General features: G+C 38.2%; 1 protein-coding gene across 1 annotated transcript in view; it reads left to right on the plus strand.

Annotated features, from left to right (window-relative positions):
• Nucleotides 1-393: 393 nt before the first annotated feature.
• LOC149571702 (uncharacterized) overlaps nt 394-19,865 on the plus strand; it is a 36,920-nt gene continuing 17,448 nt past the window's right edge. The window contains exon 1 of the mRNA XM_089813120.1: nt 394-857. Coding sequence (XP_089669246.1) covers nt 573-857 — 285 coding nt within the window. The 5' untranslated portion in view covers nt 394-572. The remainder of the gene's footprint in view (nt 858-19,865) is intronic.

The following is a 19,865-nucleotide window of genomic DNA, read 5'->3' on the forward strand; positions in this document are numbered from 1 at the left end:
TTTTTTGTTAAATTTTTTTAATAACATTTTAAAAAATTATATCTATTTGTTTAAAAAAATGAAAATGAAAATGAATTAACTAAAAAAATAATAAATTAAAAAAAAAATTAGAAAAAATGTTTTTAAAAATACAAAACTTAATCTTATTCCTATTTTATTTTTGTACAACCAAACAATAAATTAACATATTTCCATATCGAATTCCAAATGCATCAAACATGATTGAAATTGTCTATTTCTATTCCCATTCCTCATTTCCATTCCCATTCTATTTTTCTATTCTAATTTTCTATTCCATGGAAATATAACATCCCTTAATATCACAGCTTCGTATATTTCGTATGGATAGTAGCCTTTGCCCATTCTAAATACTAAACCATCGGAAAAACGTGCATCTAGATTTGCTTTTAATTTTAATGTTTGGGAGGTACTCCCGGAAACGAAAGCATCACGGCAGCCATTAGAAAGAAGCAAGCGCCATGTCGTATAGGCATTTCAATCTTCTGCAACAAATTGCTTCGAAATTGCAAAGGAGAATATAAAATAAAACAGGGATAAACGAAGCGGGAAGGATGACAGTAGTTACACACATTCCCCGACTTGAAGTAATTGAAACTGCGGCGGAGGTTGCAGACTTGGCTTTTAAAGCTTTTCAACACAAGGAGGAGTCATCCCATCAACTTCGATATGAACTGGATAAGCAATTGTCCGAAAATCAGAGACTTAGGGCAGAATTGGAGAATGTTTGCAAGGCAGTACACAAATTCCAACTCTTGCATAATGGTTGTCTAAATAAATATGAGGATCCCGGTGTATGCGGAGTTCGCGACACCCGACAAGACGATTGTCCTTCAGATGTAAGTTCTTTGTTTGATCCGTTGCCTTCTTTTTGATTGTGCAAATTTACAGTTGCAAGCCTTTCCGAGTTTTCTGCTAACCATTTTTTAAATTTCAGCATTAAAAATGGAAATGCTAAAAGTCATTTTGGTTGAGGAAAAATTTGAATCATAAATTTCGTTTGTAATTGTTCTTTTTCTTCACTCTATCGAATTTACTTTTTGGGGAAAATTATTTATTTACAAACCCTAAAAATTTGGTCTCAAATTTGTGGAGTTTTTCTGGATTTTAGTTATTGATATTGTACTGAAAGTTTCTGTTTGTAATTATTGTTTTTGAATGGTTATTTTCATTTTGTAAGCAGCCGCTGCTCCACTAAAATAGGAGGAGATTGTATTTTTTCTTTCCTGTCATTTAAAATATTCATGGGAAGACTATAGCGAAATTGGAATTTAGCAGCAGCATGGGGACATGGGGTAATAGTATTACCTATGTATATATTGGACTGCCGGTGCGATGTTGTCTTATCTGATGGGATTGTCGTTCTGGTTGGATCAGCTGCAGAAACCCTCTGAGTAATCTTAGTCAATCTTCTCTCTTTAAAACAGGCTATCTAGTCGAGGAACTTTTTCTTCCCCCATAGGTATTTAGAAGATGAAGAACGTTTAATGTTAAAAATGCTAAACATAAGTAGCCCAAGAGACAATCAGCCTTGCAAACTTAGTCTTAAGCAGTTCAGTTCTTTTTCTATGCAGAAATGAGCTCCTCCGATTTTTCAACAGCAATCTCGCTAAAAAGATTATGCTATGGCTCAGCTGACATTAGCATATATTTGTTCCTGATGTCGCAATAAGCATCGCAATCCAAATGAAGTGTCTTTCAGATTCAACTGCCCCAGAAGTGCAAAAGAGACATCATTTCTTCCCAAGTTTATTTTGGCCATTTGCATCTCCCAGTTTTACAATAGAGCTGATGTTAGACGAAGCATTCTTTTCCTTGGGTGACAGATTCCAAAATTAACGCCTTCCTTCCATCATTGAATGTTACATCCTAGCAACTCACTTGTCAACAGACAAAATGTAAGGAATGTTTTCTTCCTCAATTAGTTCCCTGGAAGCTGTACCTTCAGGAGTGGACAAATGGATTCAGTTGAACTTTCAGGACCATTATTTGTGTTCCAAGGGAGGACTGTTATGACGACACTGACATGCCATTATTTTGGATGATGTTTTTGAGGTATTTTATGATGATGTTGAGAAGGCAGATTCTGGTTGATGAATTTGCTATAACAGCAAATGTTCTTATTTTCTACTTCTCAGACTACAACGAATTGAACAGACTATGGGCAACATCCACAATAAATATATAACATCTTCCATGTTCTTTCCTTGGTTATGCTATATTACCTTGCACTAAAGTGCTCATAGGAGGTAAAGGGAGGCAGTTGAACAAACTATTCCATTCTATTTAAAGTCATCTTCTAAGTTTTGTGCATAATGTGCACACACGGGTGCGTTATCTCATGATGCAAGGAGAAGTCATCTTTTTTCTATGTTTCCTATATGCTCGCCCAACAAGTTGTGAGCCCCGATGTTTTTTTGGTGATAACCTCTTGTGTTTATGTTGAATCCCATAAAATGGACTCATCTGTGGCAAAAATTAGTATGAACATTGTGCATGTGAACAACCTTGGTAAACCAGGAGTGGTCATGTTGATGTTTAATCATCTGGAGTTATCTTTCCATGGGTGTCTCTTCATTTCATTTGTAATCTGAAAGGTCATTCTTTCTTGTAACTGCTTGACCTTTCATTATCAAGACAATGAAGAGTCAAGACAAGTATATATATGTCTTGATGGATTCATGCAAGGGGGGATTATTGCTTCAGTGCATCCAGCGTTTGACAATATTGGAAATCAGACTTTTCTGATCCTTCATTAATATAATATAATATTTCTTGGTGTGCTGGATTTCTCTCTCGAGAAGGAAGGTTTTCCTAGTATAAATTGTTGTGTCTCAGTGTTCATTATTTTGTTTTTGCTGCTTATCTTCATTTCTGGTCAAAACATTAAGATGGTATCAGAGCGGGTTGGATAACAGAAAATAAGAGGTCAAATCTTTAGCCGCTGGTTGGCACTGATCAAGTGGAGCATCATGCAAGGGTAAATGGTGAATTTGAGAGATAAGTATAAGCACTCTTGAAGTATATAGATTTGCTCTTGATATAGTTTCCTAACTAAAGTATTACCTGTTAAAACCATGTCTATTAGAACTTGTTTAATTTGCACCTGGATTAAATTAACTTATATCAAATGTTTTCTTCTCTCAATAATATGATAAATTGACAATGTTTTCTTGTATTCCGTTGTAGCCCTCCCAAGAAGATAAAACATTGGGGCTGACACAGATAATATAATCAGTATTTGGCATCAAATTTTTATTGCAGTTCATTTTCATTTGTCGGCGCTGTCCATGCAATGTGAATGAAAGCATCAAATTTTGGGTATAATAAGACTGCAAAGTGTCTCCTATGCTGATTGGTTCATAAATTTAAGAGTCACGTCTTTTGGTGATGATTGTTGAGGATTTGAAGAGCCTTCTGTATGAAGATGAATGATTCAAAAATTCCAAAGAGTCACAACAGTGTTTTTCAGCAATGATATAAAGCCTCATGGCAGAAATATTTGTATCGACCACCGTAGAGGACAAACATCTTGCTATTTGCATTTAGTATTTACTTGACATTTCAGGGGTTTCCTTGATTGTCTTTTCAGTATATGATATTATTATTCTCGGCAGCTGATTCTTCTTTTCTTTTGACGGGAGGTGTTTGGTATGATACAATTGGTGGGTGTTTTGTTAGCATGAGCATCCACAATGTTCTTGATTATTATTGTTATCAGTTTTTAATTTTTGAGATCATTGTGAGAATCAGAAGCTAAAGAAAGTATTGTGCTATGGAGGTGTCATGTTTCTTGACTAATGTGTTGATGTTTGGTAGCTTTTGTCGGATAAACCTACATATAATTATATATGAGATATAATTTATATATAAGTTTATTGTTATATGAGAGAAATTTATATATATAACAATGATTAAATGTTTATTATATTAATTATCTAATTAACGAATAGACATGTCCCATGGGACATGTCTCGTCATGGCTTATTCTCAATTTAAATAAGAGGTCACTGCTATATGGAAAACACATACCAAACACATGGCAGTGCTTTGTACATTTGCAGAAATTCTGAAAAACCAACATGGTATCAGAGTAGGTTGCAGATGTAAGAAGAGATTGAATATTCAAAATTTAGAACTGCCAAATATGGGAATTGACATCAAATGTGAGAAAAGGTCACTGTCATCGAAATAGGACATGACATGGGTACAGAACCAAGAAATGAGGAAATAAGGGTCCCTTGTTGTCGCAGAGACCAAACTCATTCTCGAGTTGAATCTTTATCATCTAGGTGTGTCGATATGTAGATGAGGAATGAGTCTTCAAAATTTGTATCACCTACAATCACTCTTTGAAGACTTTTATTTTGTGTATGTGTTGTTTTGTTTGCAGAGAACACACAGAGAAATGTGGAGTTTTTTGTTTTCTTCCCAACACTGCTGATTGGATGAATATGATAGGAAATATACACGACATGAAGCGTATCATTATCGTTGCAGTTAAATGCTTTAGTTTGAAGTTTGTTTGGATGAAGATATCACAAAAGAAAACAAGTAGAATATAATGAAGGAATCACTAATACCTTTTCTGAAGTTTCTCATTTCATGAATAAGCTGAACAATTTTCTTAAAATTGGGCATGTAGAAATTATTGGTTGTCATTTCTTTGAAAATGAGATACAATCTGAGAATAACATACACATTGGAGATGATAGCTCTGCATGGTTTTGTTAAAAAATTGAGATTTATATAGTGAGTTTAGTATTGGCGTTGATGGCTTTCTTGTGGGTATTGGAAAAGAGTTGTAGCCAAATTTGTTTTAAAGGTTTCTAACTGAGGAGAGACAGAAATCTGAAAAAGAGATACCGGTCATTCCAGACACATGCAGATCACGAGTTCACAAATATGAGGAAGTATCTTTCGAGTCTGGAAGATATAAACAAAGCAGAGTGCGAGGAAATGCAAACACAATCCTTATACCCATCTTTAATAGTAGAGACAAGGGAGATGGGCTGGCATCTGATCTAGAGACGGGTGGAAGACATCACGACTCTGCATGCGGCCCTTCTGCATGCACAATGTTGCTTTCTCTGAATAATCTGCAATAATAAATAATCACCTAAAAGGACCCCTTTTATGGGCAAGCCATATTTTGAGGGAGGCAAGGTGGCTTGTATGCCCCTACCCTACAATAATCAATCAATTTTAGGGGTGGGGCAGGGCGGAGTGGGGCAGGGCCAATATTATTGATCCCTAGCCTAGAATTTTATGGAGTATGGGCAGATTCTGCATGCATTTGAACAGAGTCTATCTTTAATAGAAGAGACATAAAAGGTAAAGTGGTTAATATGTGTTAGGAACCTGTGTGTTCCTTCTGTTTATTTTGTCAGAGTAGTGTTGTTGGACGCATATGCTTTGTAAGTCGTCCCGTGAGTATATTTTATTATCCCACATGCATAGGTAGTATTACTTTTCTAGATCGTACTTAGTATATAAGAATAGGTTGAGGCCCTTGATGGGCACGGACGAATTTATTGTATTGAGCTTGCTCAAAGGAGGTTACCCCCTCGAAGTGGCCTGCGATCAGTAGATTCATTCTGAGTTCTGCTATCACTTTGTATTCTGTTATTTCGAGCATTCTCACGATATTTGTATAAGGAGGTTCTTCACATCTGGTATCAGAGCACTCTCTTGGGCTCGCTGGGTGGAAATTACATCAAATTTTTTTTTCTGTCGTGGCCTTCAGGTTCCTCTCACTTCCAATAGCTCTTGTTATTGCAATAACTCTTTTCAGTTGTTCTGTTTGTGAGTGAATTTTTCTAAGTCGATTGTTCAAAAAAAAAAAAAAAAAAAAAAAAAAAAAAAAAAAAAAGAAAAAAGAGTAAAATTTTTTCTGTTTTTTAGTCGTAGCTTCCTTGTTTGCTTTCTGTTTCTGCTCATACTTCCGCAGAACGTCTGCAATATCATTTCGCATACTTCCTTCCTTGGTGACCCAACTCCAAATTTTACATATCAAAGCCCTAAATCCCTCATTTATCTAATTTTAGGGTTTGCCCTATCTTTTTCACCTCTCATCCAATCGCCACCAAACTGAGCCACAAGATTCAATTCCTCATTTTGCTCCCTTATCCCTCTTGGACTGTTCGCCTCATTTCGCCTCCCTACCCTTGAAACCCTCATTTTTCTGTTTCCCTTGTCCCCAGATAGTATCCCACCACCCGTCGAACACCCATTTCCTATCTGAGTTTTACCCAAATCCAAGTTTGCCGTAACTAAAAAAGTTTTTGTTTCTCATCTTCTACCCATTCAAAAAAAAAAAAAAAAAAAAAAAAAACCTTGCTTTATGGTTGTTACGCGTACAGGAGCAAAAATCATGGAAGAAGAAATGGCATCCCTCAAAACCAAACTTCAAGATCTAGATGACAAAATTCTGGGTCTTAACTTTCAGCAGTCAGCCATGAGCCGAAACCATTCAGGAGATACTGGGTCCTCTTCTGGCAATTTCCGTGGACCAAAGCTTGATTTTCCACGCTTCGATGGTTCTGATCCGACTGGATGGATCTATAGGGCAGAGCAGTATTTCAGCTTGCATAATACTTTGGATAACCACAAAGTCCCCCTTGCATCTTTTCATTTGGAACATGAAGCTCTTCAATGGTTCCGTTGGTACATCAAGGCTAATGTAGGCCCTACATGGACAGAATTGTGCACCCTCATTTTGGAGCGCTTTGGCCCTAGTTCCTTTGATGATTTCACAGGAGCACTTACTAAACTGCGTCAAACAGGCACTGTAAGAGAATACCAGACAGAGTTTGAAAAATTAGCTAATCACACAGAGGGCTTGTCTGATGAATTCTTCCGTAGTTGTTTTGTCAGTGGTCTGAAGGATGCACTTCGCTCAGAAGTCAAAATGTTTCGACCTACTACAATGATGGAAGCCCTTGGGTTGGCTAAGTTAGCGGAAGACAAGATTAGTGCTCTACAACGCTCCAGATCTAATTTTGTTCCATTCAGAAATACAGGTTCTCACAACCCTCCAGTCATACCAGCTCCCAGAACTACTCCGATCAAGCACTTGTCTGAAACAGAGATGCGAGTCAGGCGAGACAAAGGGCTTTGTTATAATTGTGATGAGAACTGGTCTTGGGGCCATAGATGTGTTCAGCAAAAGCTCTATCTCTTGGATGTGGATTCTCCACCGGAACTGGAAGAATATGTAGATGCTCAGGAAACAGTGGATGATGCGGTTGAGCCTCACCAGCCTGAACCTCCTTCACCAGAAGCTCCACCAGAGATATCTGTCCATGCTTTGGCAGGAGTCACTACTCCACAAACCATGCGGGTCCAGGGTTTCTTCAAGAAGATCCCTCTTACTATACTCATTGATTCTGGTAGCACTCATAACTTCATTGATCCACGAATAGCCAAACAGGCTGATTGCTTTATCCATCCCTGCTCTAGCTTTGAAGTCATGATTGCCAATGGGGGCACTTTACCTTGTAAAGGGAAATGTCGCAATGTGCGTCTCTCTATTGGAGATTATAACATGCGCTCTGACATGTTTGCCTTACCCTTAGGTGGCTGTGATGTGGTTTTGGGTGCCCAATGGTTACGCACTCTTGGCCCCATTCTCTGGGATTTTGCTGAACTTTGGATGCAGTTTTCAGCCGAGGGGCACCAACACACTTTGAAAGGCTTACAACCAGGGTCTCTCAGCATCATCAGTTCACACCGTATGGAAAAACTTCTTAAGAAGAATTCACATGGTGTCATCGCTCAGCTCCATTCCATTCAGATGCAGCCATCAGCAGTCTCTAGCACTCCTGCCGATCTCCAACACATTTTGGACAAGTATTCTGGTGTATTTGCTGAACCTGTGGGATTACCTCCTTCTCGTCCAGCGGACCACCGTATTCAGCTCCTTCTTGGCAGTGTTCCGCCCAACATCAGGCCCTACCGCTACCCATTTCATCAGAAGACCGAAATCGAGATACTTGTCCGTGACTTACTGAAGCAAGGTATTATTCGCCCTAGTACCAGTTCCTTTTCTTCTCCAGTTCTGCTTGTTCGCAAAAAAGATGGGTCATGGCGACTCTGCATTGATTTCCGAGCACTTAATCATCTCACTATAAAGGACAAGTTCCCCATTCCAGTTGTTGATGAACTTCATGGGGCTCATTTTTTCTCCAAGTTAGATCTTCGTTCTGGGTATCATCAAATTCGGGTTAATGAGGAGGATATACCTAAAACTGCCTTCCGCACACATGATGGTCACTATGAATTTTTAGTCATGCCCTTTGGCCTCACGAATGCTCCTTCAACATTTCAGGCAGTGATGAATAACATATTTCGACCATACCTCCGGAAATTCATTCTGGTCTTCTTTGATGATATCCTCATATATAGCAAAACTTGGGCTGAGCATCTCCATCATCTGGAGCTTGTCTTGCAACTTCTCTCTGATCATCAACTCTGTGCAAAACTATCTAAATGTGTGTTTGGCCAGGAGGAAGTGGAGTATCTCGGGCATATTGTTGCACACCATGGAGTGCGGGTGGATCCTACAAAAATAGATGCCATGAAAACTTGGCCGCATCCTAAAACTCTCAAGAGCCTTCGGGGTTTTTTGGGGTTGACTGGCTACTACCGCAAGTTTGTCAAAGATTACGGGAAAATTGCAACACCATTGACAGCTCTGTTAAAAAAGGATGCCTTCTCCTGGACCCCTGTTGCTGAGACTGCATTTGAACAACTGAAACAGGCTATGTGCAGTACACCTGTTCTCGTGATGCCAGATTTTTCCAAACCCTTCACTATTGAGAGTGATGCTTGCGGCAATGGATTGGGTGCTGTTCTCCTGCAAGATGACCATCCTATTGCGTTCACTAGCAAAGCCCTCTCTGGTAAGAATCTAGCCCTCTCTACTTATGAAAAAGAAATGATGGCTATTTTGCATGCTGTACAGACGTGGCGGCCATACCTCTTAGGGAGTCATTTTTGCATCAGAACCGATCACCAAAGTCTGAAATACTTCCTGGAACAACGGGTATCCTCTCCTACACAACAGAAATGGGTCAGCAAACTCATGGGGTATGATTATGAGATCACCTACAAGAAGGGTAAGGAGAATATTGTGGCAGATGCTCTTTCTCGCACATTTGATAATCAAGCTTCCCTTTTCGCTATTTCTATGCCCATTCCCAATTGGTTAGCGTCTGTTCAGCAGGGCTATGACAGTGACTCTTCTTTATCTCAAATCATTCACCAGCTAGCCAATAATCCTTCTGCTCTACCACATTACTCTTGGGATGGTGCTTCTCTTCGATACAAGGGTCGGCTAGTGCTTCCTCAGAACCCAGCTCTACATCAGGCTATTTTTTATGAACTCCATGCTTCTCCTTCAGCAGGGCACTCAGGCTTCCTCAAAACTTATGAGCGAGCCCGGAGAAACTTCTTTTGGAAAGGGATGAAACAGACGATTCAACAGATGGTGGCTGAATGTGATACTTGCCAACGCCACAAGGGTGAAACGACCCTCCTTCCTGGCTTGCTCGAACCATTGCCCATCCCTACACGGATTTGGACTGATATTTCTATGGATTTCATTGAAGGGCTTCCTAAATCCGGTGGCAAGACAGTGATCTTGGTTGTGGTTGATCGTCTCTCGAAATATAGTCATTTTTGTGCCCTCAGCCACCCCTATACTGCCTCCTCTGTTGCACAAATCTTCATGGACCAGATATTTCGTCTTCATGGACTCCCTTCTTCCATTGTCTCTGATCGTGATGCAACTTTTACCAGTCATTTTTGGACTGAACTGTTTCAGAAAACTGGCACCAAACTGAAGATGAGTTCGGGCTATCACCCACAAACTGATGGTCAAACTGAAATTGTCAATAAATGCTTGGAAACTTATCTTCGTTGCTTCACTTCCGAACAGCAACATCAGTGGGCCAAGTGGCTCCCTTTAGCTGAATGGTGGTACAATACCTCTTACCACACTGCCTCTAAAATGACTCCATATGAAGCAGTCTATGGTCAGGCACCTCCAGTGCTCCTTCCCTACACTCCCAACAGCTCACCAGTCCAGGCAGTTGACATAGTTCTCCGCAGCAGGGATCAGATTCTTCGTACCTTACAGGATAATCTTCACATGGCCCGTAATCGGATGAAACAGCAAGCAGATCAACACCGTTCTGAGCGCTCATTTCAAGTTGGGGATATGGTTTTTCTTCGTCTACAGCCATACAAACAATCCTCCCTAAAGCTGAAAGGGCGTCATAAGCTGGCCCCAAAATTTTATGGGCCTTATAAGGTTCTGCAGAAGATTGGTTCAGTTGCTTATAAACTGGAACTTCCTCCTTCTTCCCGCATTCATCCAGTCTTTCATGTTTCTTGTCTAAAGAAAGTTCTGGGTACCACTGTCAGAGCACAAACTACTCTCCCTGAAATGGATACGGAAGGATCTATTATCCTGGAGCCGGTGGCAATCATTGACCAGCGCACTCGCCAGCTTCGCTCTCGCTCCATCTCTGAGGTCTTGATTCAGTGGCATGGCATGCAACCAGAGGATGCTACTTGGGAACCCCTTCTTCAGATTCAACAACAATTTCCACACCTTAAGCTTTGAGGACAAAGCTTTTTTCTAAGGGAGAGGGGATGTTAGGAACCTGTGTGTTCCTTCTGTTTATTTTGTCAGAGTAGTGTTGTTGGACGCATATGCTTTGTAAGTCGTCCCGTGAGTATATTTTATTATCCCACATGCATAGGTAGTATTACTTTTCTAGATCGTACTTAGTATATAAGAATAGGTTGAGGCCCTTGATGGGCACGGACGAATTTATTGTATTGAGCTTGCTCAAAGGAGGTTACCCCCTCGAAGTGGCCTGCGATCAGTAGATTCATTCTGAGTTCTGCTATCACTTTGTATTCTGTTATTTCGAGCATTCTCACGATATTTGTATAAGGAGGTTCTTCACAATATGAAGGATAAGGCAGCGCACAAATAAAACTTCCTCGGTAACCACTATCCTCACGATCATTGTGTAAGGAGCTAAGTATATTAAGGGATGAATAAACAAGGCTCAGCCTAGTCACTCATCCACATGGCAGAGAACAATGTGGGAAGATGTGAATGTATTCTTGTCGATGGGAAATCGGGGGTCAAAGAAGTGTAAGCCCTTGCATGGTAAGGAGTGTTGGGAACATTGGTGAGCCAAAGTAATATAAAATATTTTTGGTGAATTATTCTTACTAAGACAAGAAAACGGAGGTGAATTATTATTGACAAATAAGCACATAAACATGAAAAGTTAATATTAAGACCATTTCTTATATGGATCGTTGATATATATCAAATGTGGATGAGACATATGGATATAAGAGGTAGAAGCCTTAGGCACCAAGTATTAAGAAAAAGGGAGATTGAGAAGGAGCCCGACAATTTTGGATGAAGAGCTTAGATGATTTGTATTTAGAGGGAGTGACACTTCTTCAAAGGTAAAGGAGCTTAGAAGATAGATGTTCAGAGGGAGTTTGACACATTCGTTTGAAGGAGTAGAGGATATGATTCAGTCAACCTTTGGAGATCTTGGTCATATTGATTTTAGAGGGAGTAAACCATGTTGAGAAGGATTCTCTAGTGATCAATATATTGTAGCAGTCAAGAGGACTGTGATCCATGAATATACTTTGTGACTATGTGATTTTAATGGACCTACCCCATGTGTACAGCATGAGGAAGTGACCACTTCCAAATGATGTCACTTGTATTTGTAGAAATTATTGAAAGGTGACAATCTTACAATAACTTAATTTTCTAATATAATGGATATCTTATGATGTCTATGCTGATCATAATAGATTATACTTTGCATGGTGGATGTTTATATGGTAAGCATTATGAGAATGCGTGTGCACATACCTTATAAACATTTTGAGTACATGGTGAATGTTATGCATATTGATATTTTGGAAGGCCATTTCGCAGAGGACTTGGTGAATATCATGCATCTTGATGTTCTGGAAGGCTGTTACTCACAGAGTACTCGGTGAATATCACGTGACTTGATGTTTTGGAAGGCCATTACTCACAGTATTTGGTGAATAGCTTGCATCTCATCATTCTGGAAGGGCATTACTCAAAGAGTATTTGGTGAATATCATTGATATTCTTGGAGGCCAATACTCATGATATCAGATGTGATATCAGACCTTCCTTATTGAGTATTTGGTTAATGTCATATGTTGATATTCTGGGAGACCAATACTCTTGATATCAAATGTGATATCTAAAGGATGGATGTCTTTTGATCAAAGGTATCCTTAATCTTGCTAAATTGATATTACTTTGAGGTAACACGTGTTTATCCTCCCTAGTTATGAGGGAGTGGTGTTGTTTGGTAGCTTCTGTCGGATAAACCTATATATAATTATATATGAGATATAATTTATATATAAGTTTATTGTTATATATATATATAACACAATGATTAAATGTTTATTATATTAATTATCTAATTAACGAATAGACATCTGTTTATGGCTTATTCTCAATTTAAATAAGAGGTCACTGCCATTTGGAAAGCACATACCAAATACTTGGTAGTGCTTAATACATTTGCAGAAATCCTGGAAAACCGACAATGAGAAGTCTCTTTGTGTCGAGTCTTTGGTATTATTTGGAGTAAGTCATTTAGTCTGAAGACGGATGCTATTGGAGCTGTGTGCATCTCTAATTATATGCTGAAGGTGTTTGGAGAAGATGAGCTATTAGTGTATGTTGTGCATGTCTGTTGGAGACCAAACAACACTACTGGGATAAGCCATGATTGTTCTGAGAGTTACCACCTTATGCAAGTCAATACATAGACTCCACAGGCATTTCCCAGTCGAAACATAAATTACAAAGATCTTTTTACAGGTTACATGGGTAGACTCTACATAGCCATACGGGTTTGGGTTTGAGGAGTATGGGTTTGAGGAGTTTGTGAATGTGAATATCTGAAAAGGACTTTTATAATTCCTTGAGAAAATCTGGGCATTATCGTGAATTATAGATGAAATATATTTGCCATGAAATATAAAGGAGCCTGCAAATATTTGGGGAAGACATGTTTGATTGTTGTTAATTGGCATAAGTTTGAACATTTTCTGTATAAGGAATTTTTCAGTAATTCTTATTTTATCTGCTAGAAAGTAATCTTCATTTTTGCAGACTGAGCACTGGAATGAGAGCTAATAGAGTTCTAAATGAGCTCAAGGCATTTGTAAATTGTAGTCATTGGGAGACATGACTTGTGATGCTTTTGGAAGATTGCTTGCAGCTGATGGTGCTGGTAGCAGGGAAAGATATGAAGATTTGTGTTGATATAGGTGCTTAGAACTTCACAGGAAGTCACTTCCTCCCGAAGATTTCTTGCAATGCATTTTTCTCTGAGGGAGAAATTTGAGGTGAAAGCCCCTATAATGCATTTTTCTCTAAGATAGAGAAATTTTTGGTGAAAGCCCTTGCAATGCATTTTTCTCTAAGATGGAGAAATTTGAGTTGAAATCCCTTGCAATGCATTTTTCTCTAAGAGGGATAAATTTGTGGTGAAAGCCCTTATAATGCAGTTTTCTTTGAGAGGCTGAAATTTGACGTGAAAGCCCTTGTAATGCATTTTTCTTTGCAAGAGAAATTCGAGGCAAAAGCCTTTATAATGCATATTTCTATGAGAGGGAGAAACACGAGGTGAAAACCCTTGAGACACATCATTCTTTCTACTCATGGGAGTAGTCATAGTGGATATCATGTTGAGAGACTTCATAACATCATGTTGAGTGATTCCATGATAAAAGCTCGTGTTTACATTTATTTCACACATGGGAGTAGCCATGGTGAACATCATGTCAATTGACTCCATGATGTTATCACGTTGAGAGACTTCATGATAAATTTTGTTTTCCTCACAAACTGGTGTAGCCATTGTGGGCATCATTTTGAGAGATTCCATGACACAATTATTTGAAAGTGCACCTTCCTAGCTAAGAGCAAGTGTTGGTGTTGATGTCTTAGTGTCAAGAGTTATCTTTTTGTCGGTGTCTCTTTATTTCATTTGTAATCTGAAAGGTCATTCTTTGTTGCAACTGCCTGACCCTTCATAATCAAGATGATGAAGACTGAAGACGAGCATAAATACATCTTGATGGATTCACAAGAGTGAGGATTGTCGCTTCAGTATAGTCCAGAATTTGACAAAATTGTAAATTGGATTTTTTGATACCTCATTAATGTAAAGTAATATTTCATGGTGTGGCTGGGGTTTTCCCTTGAAAAGGAGGGTTTTTTCAGGATAAATTGTTGTCTTAGTGTTCATTATTTTATTTTTACTGCTTATCTTCATTTCTGGTCAAAACATTAACATGTTAGGTATTTAAGATATGCTTTATACATTTTGGAGAAAGTGTTTTCTGACAAAGCTTACTCTTGTATGGCTGTCTCAATGATCTAAATATGCATGGCTTAATCTAAACCAGAAAATTCAATTGTGATATTGCTATCAAGATTCAACTGTGTAGTTTCTGACACGGCTGAATCCTGATAGCAATATCACAATTTGACTTGTTGTGGAAAATATCTCCTACTTATCAGAAAAATTAATACCAGAGGAATTTGGCCTAGTGACTGATATTTCTGTGTTATGTCAGATCAGTACATACTAACATAGTACTAAGTATATAGAACACACTCACTCATATTATTTGAAAAATTCTTTAAGTGTTTTGCTTTAGAGTATGCAAGAATTAAAGAAAATTGATTCAGATATTGCTTATTTGTGTGTTTGTATGGAAATTGCAGTCTTGTACTTGAAAACAACATAGCTTGATGAATTAAACTTCAGGAAACACTTGACAGTTAATCATTATTTTTACTTAGCAAGTTTGCATGCCTTTGTGTCTCTCTCTATTTTTCCATATAAACTGCTGTTGGCATACTCTAGAGTGTATATCAATACGAAACAATGTAAAGGATTCGCCACTATTCATTGAGAGATATCGCATAAAAATTCAAAATTATACAGAAATGATGTCCAATCATAATATTATCTTTAACAAATTATAATATTTTTGTATATGAGCATAAGGAATCTAATTGCTTGCGTGATTTCAGCATTTTATTTGGTTTGTGGATAACTGGGGACCTTTTGGATGCATCCTTTCACTGTGGGGCCAGAAGATTTGCAGTGGTGGCATTTGCTAATTTTCATACCAGAAATGTAGACAAGCAGCAAAAAACAAAAAATAATGAACACAAGACACAGCAAAAACCCTGGAGAAACATTCCAACTTGGGAAGAAAAACCCGGCCACGAAAATATTACATTATTAAGTAGAAGTCTAAGTTATGGTTCACACAAAAACTAGCCCAAATGAAGCAATGATCACAGCTTCTATGTGTCTGCAACAAATATGGAATACTACACACACACAATCGCCCAAGGAAAGAAACAAAACAGCGATATGAAAATTGCGAATCCCCGTTAAATGTATGCTCTTTTTCTTCCTGGTGAAGAGTCAGAATCTTCATATTTTTGAGGCAACTGCCATTACAAAGGTAACCACTCTTCATTGTCTTGAAGTGTTTTCTGATACGAAGATAACTGTTGATATTATAATAGAGAAACAACAATATATGAATTCTTGCCGTGACAACTGTCTTGATTTGACTTCAATAGCATATGAAACAATGACAGATTACAGAGTCAACTTCAACAAACATTTATTTGATTTGAATTTTGGAGAGAATGATATCGCTTGCAGCTTTATCATTGACACTTCCTCTTAGCTATGGAGGTATATTTCCAGATATTCATGTTATGAAGTCTCTCTACACGACACCTACATGGCTACACCCTTTTTTGGAAAATATTTTAATCACGAAATCTCTCAATGTGATAATGTCATGGATTTACTTAACATTATGTTCACTATGGCTACTCCCATGCATGGAAAGAAATATATACACAAGTGCTCATCACGGAGTCACTCAACATGATGTCGTCATGATGTCTTTCAACATGATGTCCACTATGGCTACTCCCATGAGTGGACAAAGCAACATCTCTCAGAGGGCTTGCACCTCATATTTCTCCGTTTCAATGAAATATGCGTTTTAGCACATGGCAAGGATCACTGATGCTGAAACTCCCTCTTAGCCAGGGCAACATTCTTCACAACACCAATCTTGTCTCAAAAATATGTCAATTTCACTCAAGAGAAGACGTAGTGAGAATGTGACCTGTCTGTTCATCAATGCAAATACAGTTGAGTTGAATTGCTTTTCTCAGCACTATATCTCTGATGTAATGATATTTGATTTCTACATGTTTTGTTCTATCATGAGACACAAAGAGCTTTGCACAACTTTGATTATCATAATGAATCACAGTTGGTTCTACTATTTGACGAAACAATCCTGCAAGAAGCGTTCGAAGCCACGCTGCTTCTCGAGCTACTACACATGCTGCAATGTATTCAAATTCAGCACTGCTTTGTGCCATAGAGGTCTACTTCTTGCTACACTGGGAAATCATGGCAAACCTTAAAGTGAAGCAACATCTAGTGATACTCTTTCTGTTCGTTACACTCCCTGCCCAGTTAGATTCAAAGCAACCTTGTAATTTTAGAGCTTCACAAGTAGTATATTTCAGCTATATCCTACTGTGCTACACACGTATCTCAAGATATGCTTTGCTATGACTAGATGTTTCTTGGCCTCCACATGAATTGACTGATAGTGCTCACCAGATAACAAATATCTGGTCTAGTATTCACGCGATGCAAAAAAGATCAAATTAGTTGTCTATACATTTACCAAATCTGAGCTATCTGTAGAATCACTCAACTTCTTCAAATTTGTCTTGACAGGTGTAGACTCCCAAAGCTCTTCAAGATAACTATGGTGTATTTCCCTTGACTAAGAATAATCTCATAGTGTCTAGAATAATCTCATAGGGGCTTTAGGAATGCATAAGAACAATATCCTTCATCTCAAACTCAAAGGCTAAATCTTTCTTGCATTTTACGATGAGACGGTCTTCTGCAGTGAAAAACAAATCATCAACGTAAAGAACCAATATTTAGGCCTTACCATTAACTATCTTGAAGTAAAAAGTTGAATCTGCATCGTTCTTGGAGGTTTCCAACTTCATCAAGTATTGATCCATCCTTTCATACCATGCACGAGGTGCTTGCTTAAGGCCGTCCAAACCTTTTTTAATCTGCATACATGAGACTCCTCCCCATGAATCACAAAAACTTTTGGTTGTCTAATGAACACTTCTTCAATTTCACCATTAAGAAATGTAGTCTTTACATCCATTTGATGTAGTTACCAGCCCTTAGCTAATGCGATAGCAATTATGGTCTTGATAGATGTGTAACAAGCAACAGGGGCAAATGTCTCCTCATAATCTATCCCCTCTCTTTGAGAGAATCCTTTTTGACACAAATCTTGATTTTTACTTCTTGATACGTCCATCAATTGCATCCTTGATCTTGAAAAGTCATTTGGAAGACACAAGAAATTTTTCCTTAGGCCTTTGGATGGTTTCTTAAAGCAAGAAGGCTCAGACTCAATGATGTGACTCATTACCGCCACATGTATTGAAAATTGCTGAGGTGTCTTGCTTTCTCCAAAATTGCTAGGAGGAGCTGCAAATTTTCTGTCTCTTGCACAGCTTGTCTAGCCCACAGAGGTCTTGTTCTAACTATACTAATATTGGCCCATTAGTTGGTTCTATGGAATCAGCGGGATCAAAAGTCTCTTCCGGTTCAGTAGACTCCCTTTGAATCTTAGGAGAGTGATTAGGATAAATGCCCATATCCTTAGGTGTCTCTTATTCTTCACTGCCTATCTCCATGGAAGACCCCTTTTGATCTCTTGAAGTCTACTTCCTCATCAAAAATACATCCCTGCTGATCTAATTTGTTTTCCTCTGAAATGTAGATCTTGTAGGCCTTTTAAGACTCGTTGTAACCTGCAAATATTCCTTTCTTGCTCGATGGTTCTAATTTAGATCTTTATCTTTAGACTCATGAATATAGATAGGATATCCAAAACATCTAAAATGACTAACCTCAGATTTGACGCCTTTGAAGGCCTCTTTAGGAGTCATATTTTCCAATATTTGATAAGGGCTTCTGTTCTATAATATACACAACAGTTCTGGAAGCTTTTGCCCAAAGAAAAGTTTGTAGATTTTGATCATGAATCGTAGCTTTGGATGCCTCAACTATGTATCTATTTTTCCTTTCTACGACTCCATTTTGTTGAGGGTTGGAGGGAACACAAAACTCCTTCTTGGTCCCTACCTCAATGCAGAAATTTCCAAAGCCTCCAGAAGTGAGTTCTCTTCCATTATCAGATCTAAAAACCTTGATCCTTTTCCTAGAATGTTTTCAATTTGAGTTTGAATTCTTTGAATCTATAAAGTACTTCTTGAGACTCCTTAGATTTAAAGAATTAAATTCAAGTCTTTCAAGAATAGACATCAATGAAAATCAGATAATACCAAAATCCACTCAGAGATGCCACAGATATTGGTCCACATAAATCAGATCTAAAAGTTCCTTTTGATCTACTTTCACTATTGAGAAAATAATCTTTAACATTCCTACCCATTGTACATCTTTTGCAAATGCCATTTTTCTCTAACTGAGTTTTGGTGAAGTAGTAACCATCTTCTCCATTGATGAAAGAGCTCTAAAGTGTAAGTGAGCAAATGTCCCATGCCATAGCTGATTTGGATTGATGGAGTCATGCACTAACGCTTTAATTGGATGAATTGAAAGTTTGTACGAACTCTCTTGATGAATACCAATCACACGGGTAGATTTGATGCTGGAGTTCTTTGGCCAAACAAGAACTTTTCCTTTATAGAGTACAACTTGGTACCCCTTGTCCTCCAATGCTGAAATTAAGACAAGATTTCTTTTGATTCTCGGAACAAACAATACATCTCTCAAATGGAGAGGAATGCTGGAATGCAGACAAAGAGAGATGGCCCCAACACCTTTCACTGAATAACAGACATCATATCCGATTTTTACTTGTAAGTTGGCTTCTCTTTCTACCAAGTAAGAATGATGCTCTTGATATCTTGTAATGTGACATGAAGCACCTCTATCAATCAACCAAGTGCTGCTGTCAGTTGGAATGTTGCTTGAAAGAGGTGAGATGAAAAGAAATCCCCTTTAGTTGTCACTAGATTCCTTCTGAGATGTTACTTCGTCAACATTCACAGCAGCAACATGATGTTTTGTTCTTGTTACACAATCTCAAGCATAGTGACCATACTTGTTATATCCGAAACTTTGAACGTGAGAGAGATCCTTCTTCTTTGGTTCAGAAGCTGATTCAGAATTTCTATCTTTATTCCTTGAAATTTCCTTTTCTTCCTTCTATTCCTTTCCTTGTGGGTGTTTGAGCAGCAAGAACATGATTTTCTTCATTATGAGAGCTTCGTCCATTTCTGCTTGCTGCCAACCTAGATTCCTTTTCAATGCAATCAGCTCTGAGAAGATCAAACTTCAGAATTTCAAATCTTCCATAAAGGACTCCCAAGTTTGATGAAGACTATTCATTGCCAACATAGCTAGGTCTCTATCTTCAACTATATCTCCAATGGCATATATCTGATCTTTTAACATAGTAGTCTTAAGGCAACAGCTCTGCTGGTGTTGTTGATCTCATACAGATCTTGAACAGTCTTTGACATGACCTTGGCTGATTTCATCTTGGATAAAAGTGGCACAAGATGATTCTTCACTGTTATGCCCAGATTTTTGTGCCAGAAACATACCCAA

This window comes from Cupressus sempervirens, chromosome 2 (genome assembly GCF_028749045.1).
Source record: "Cupressus sempervirens isolate cs-2001-9-10 chromosome 2, ASM2874904v1, whole genome shotgun sequence".
NCBI classification, from domain to species: Eukaryota; Viridiplantae; Streptophyta; class Pinopsida; order Cupressales; family Cupressaceae; genus Cupressus; species Cupressus sempervirens.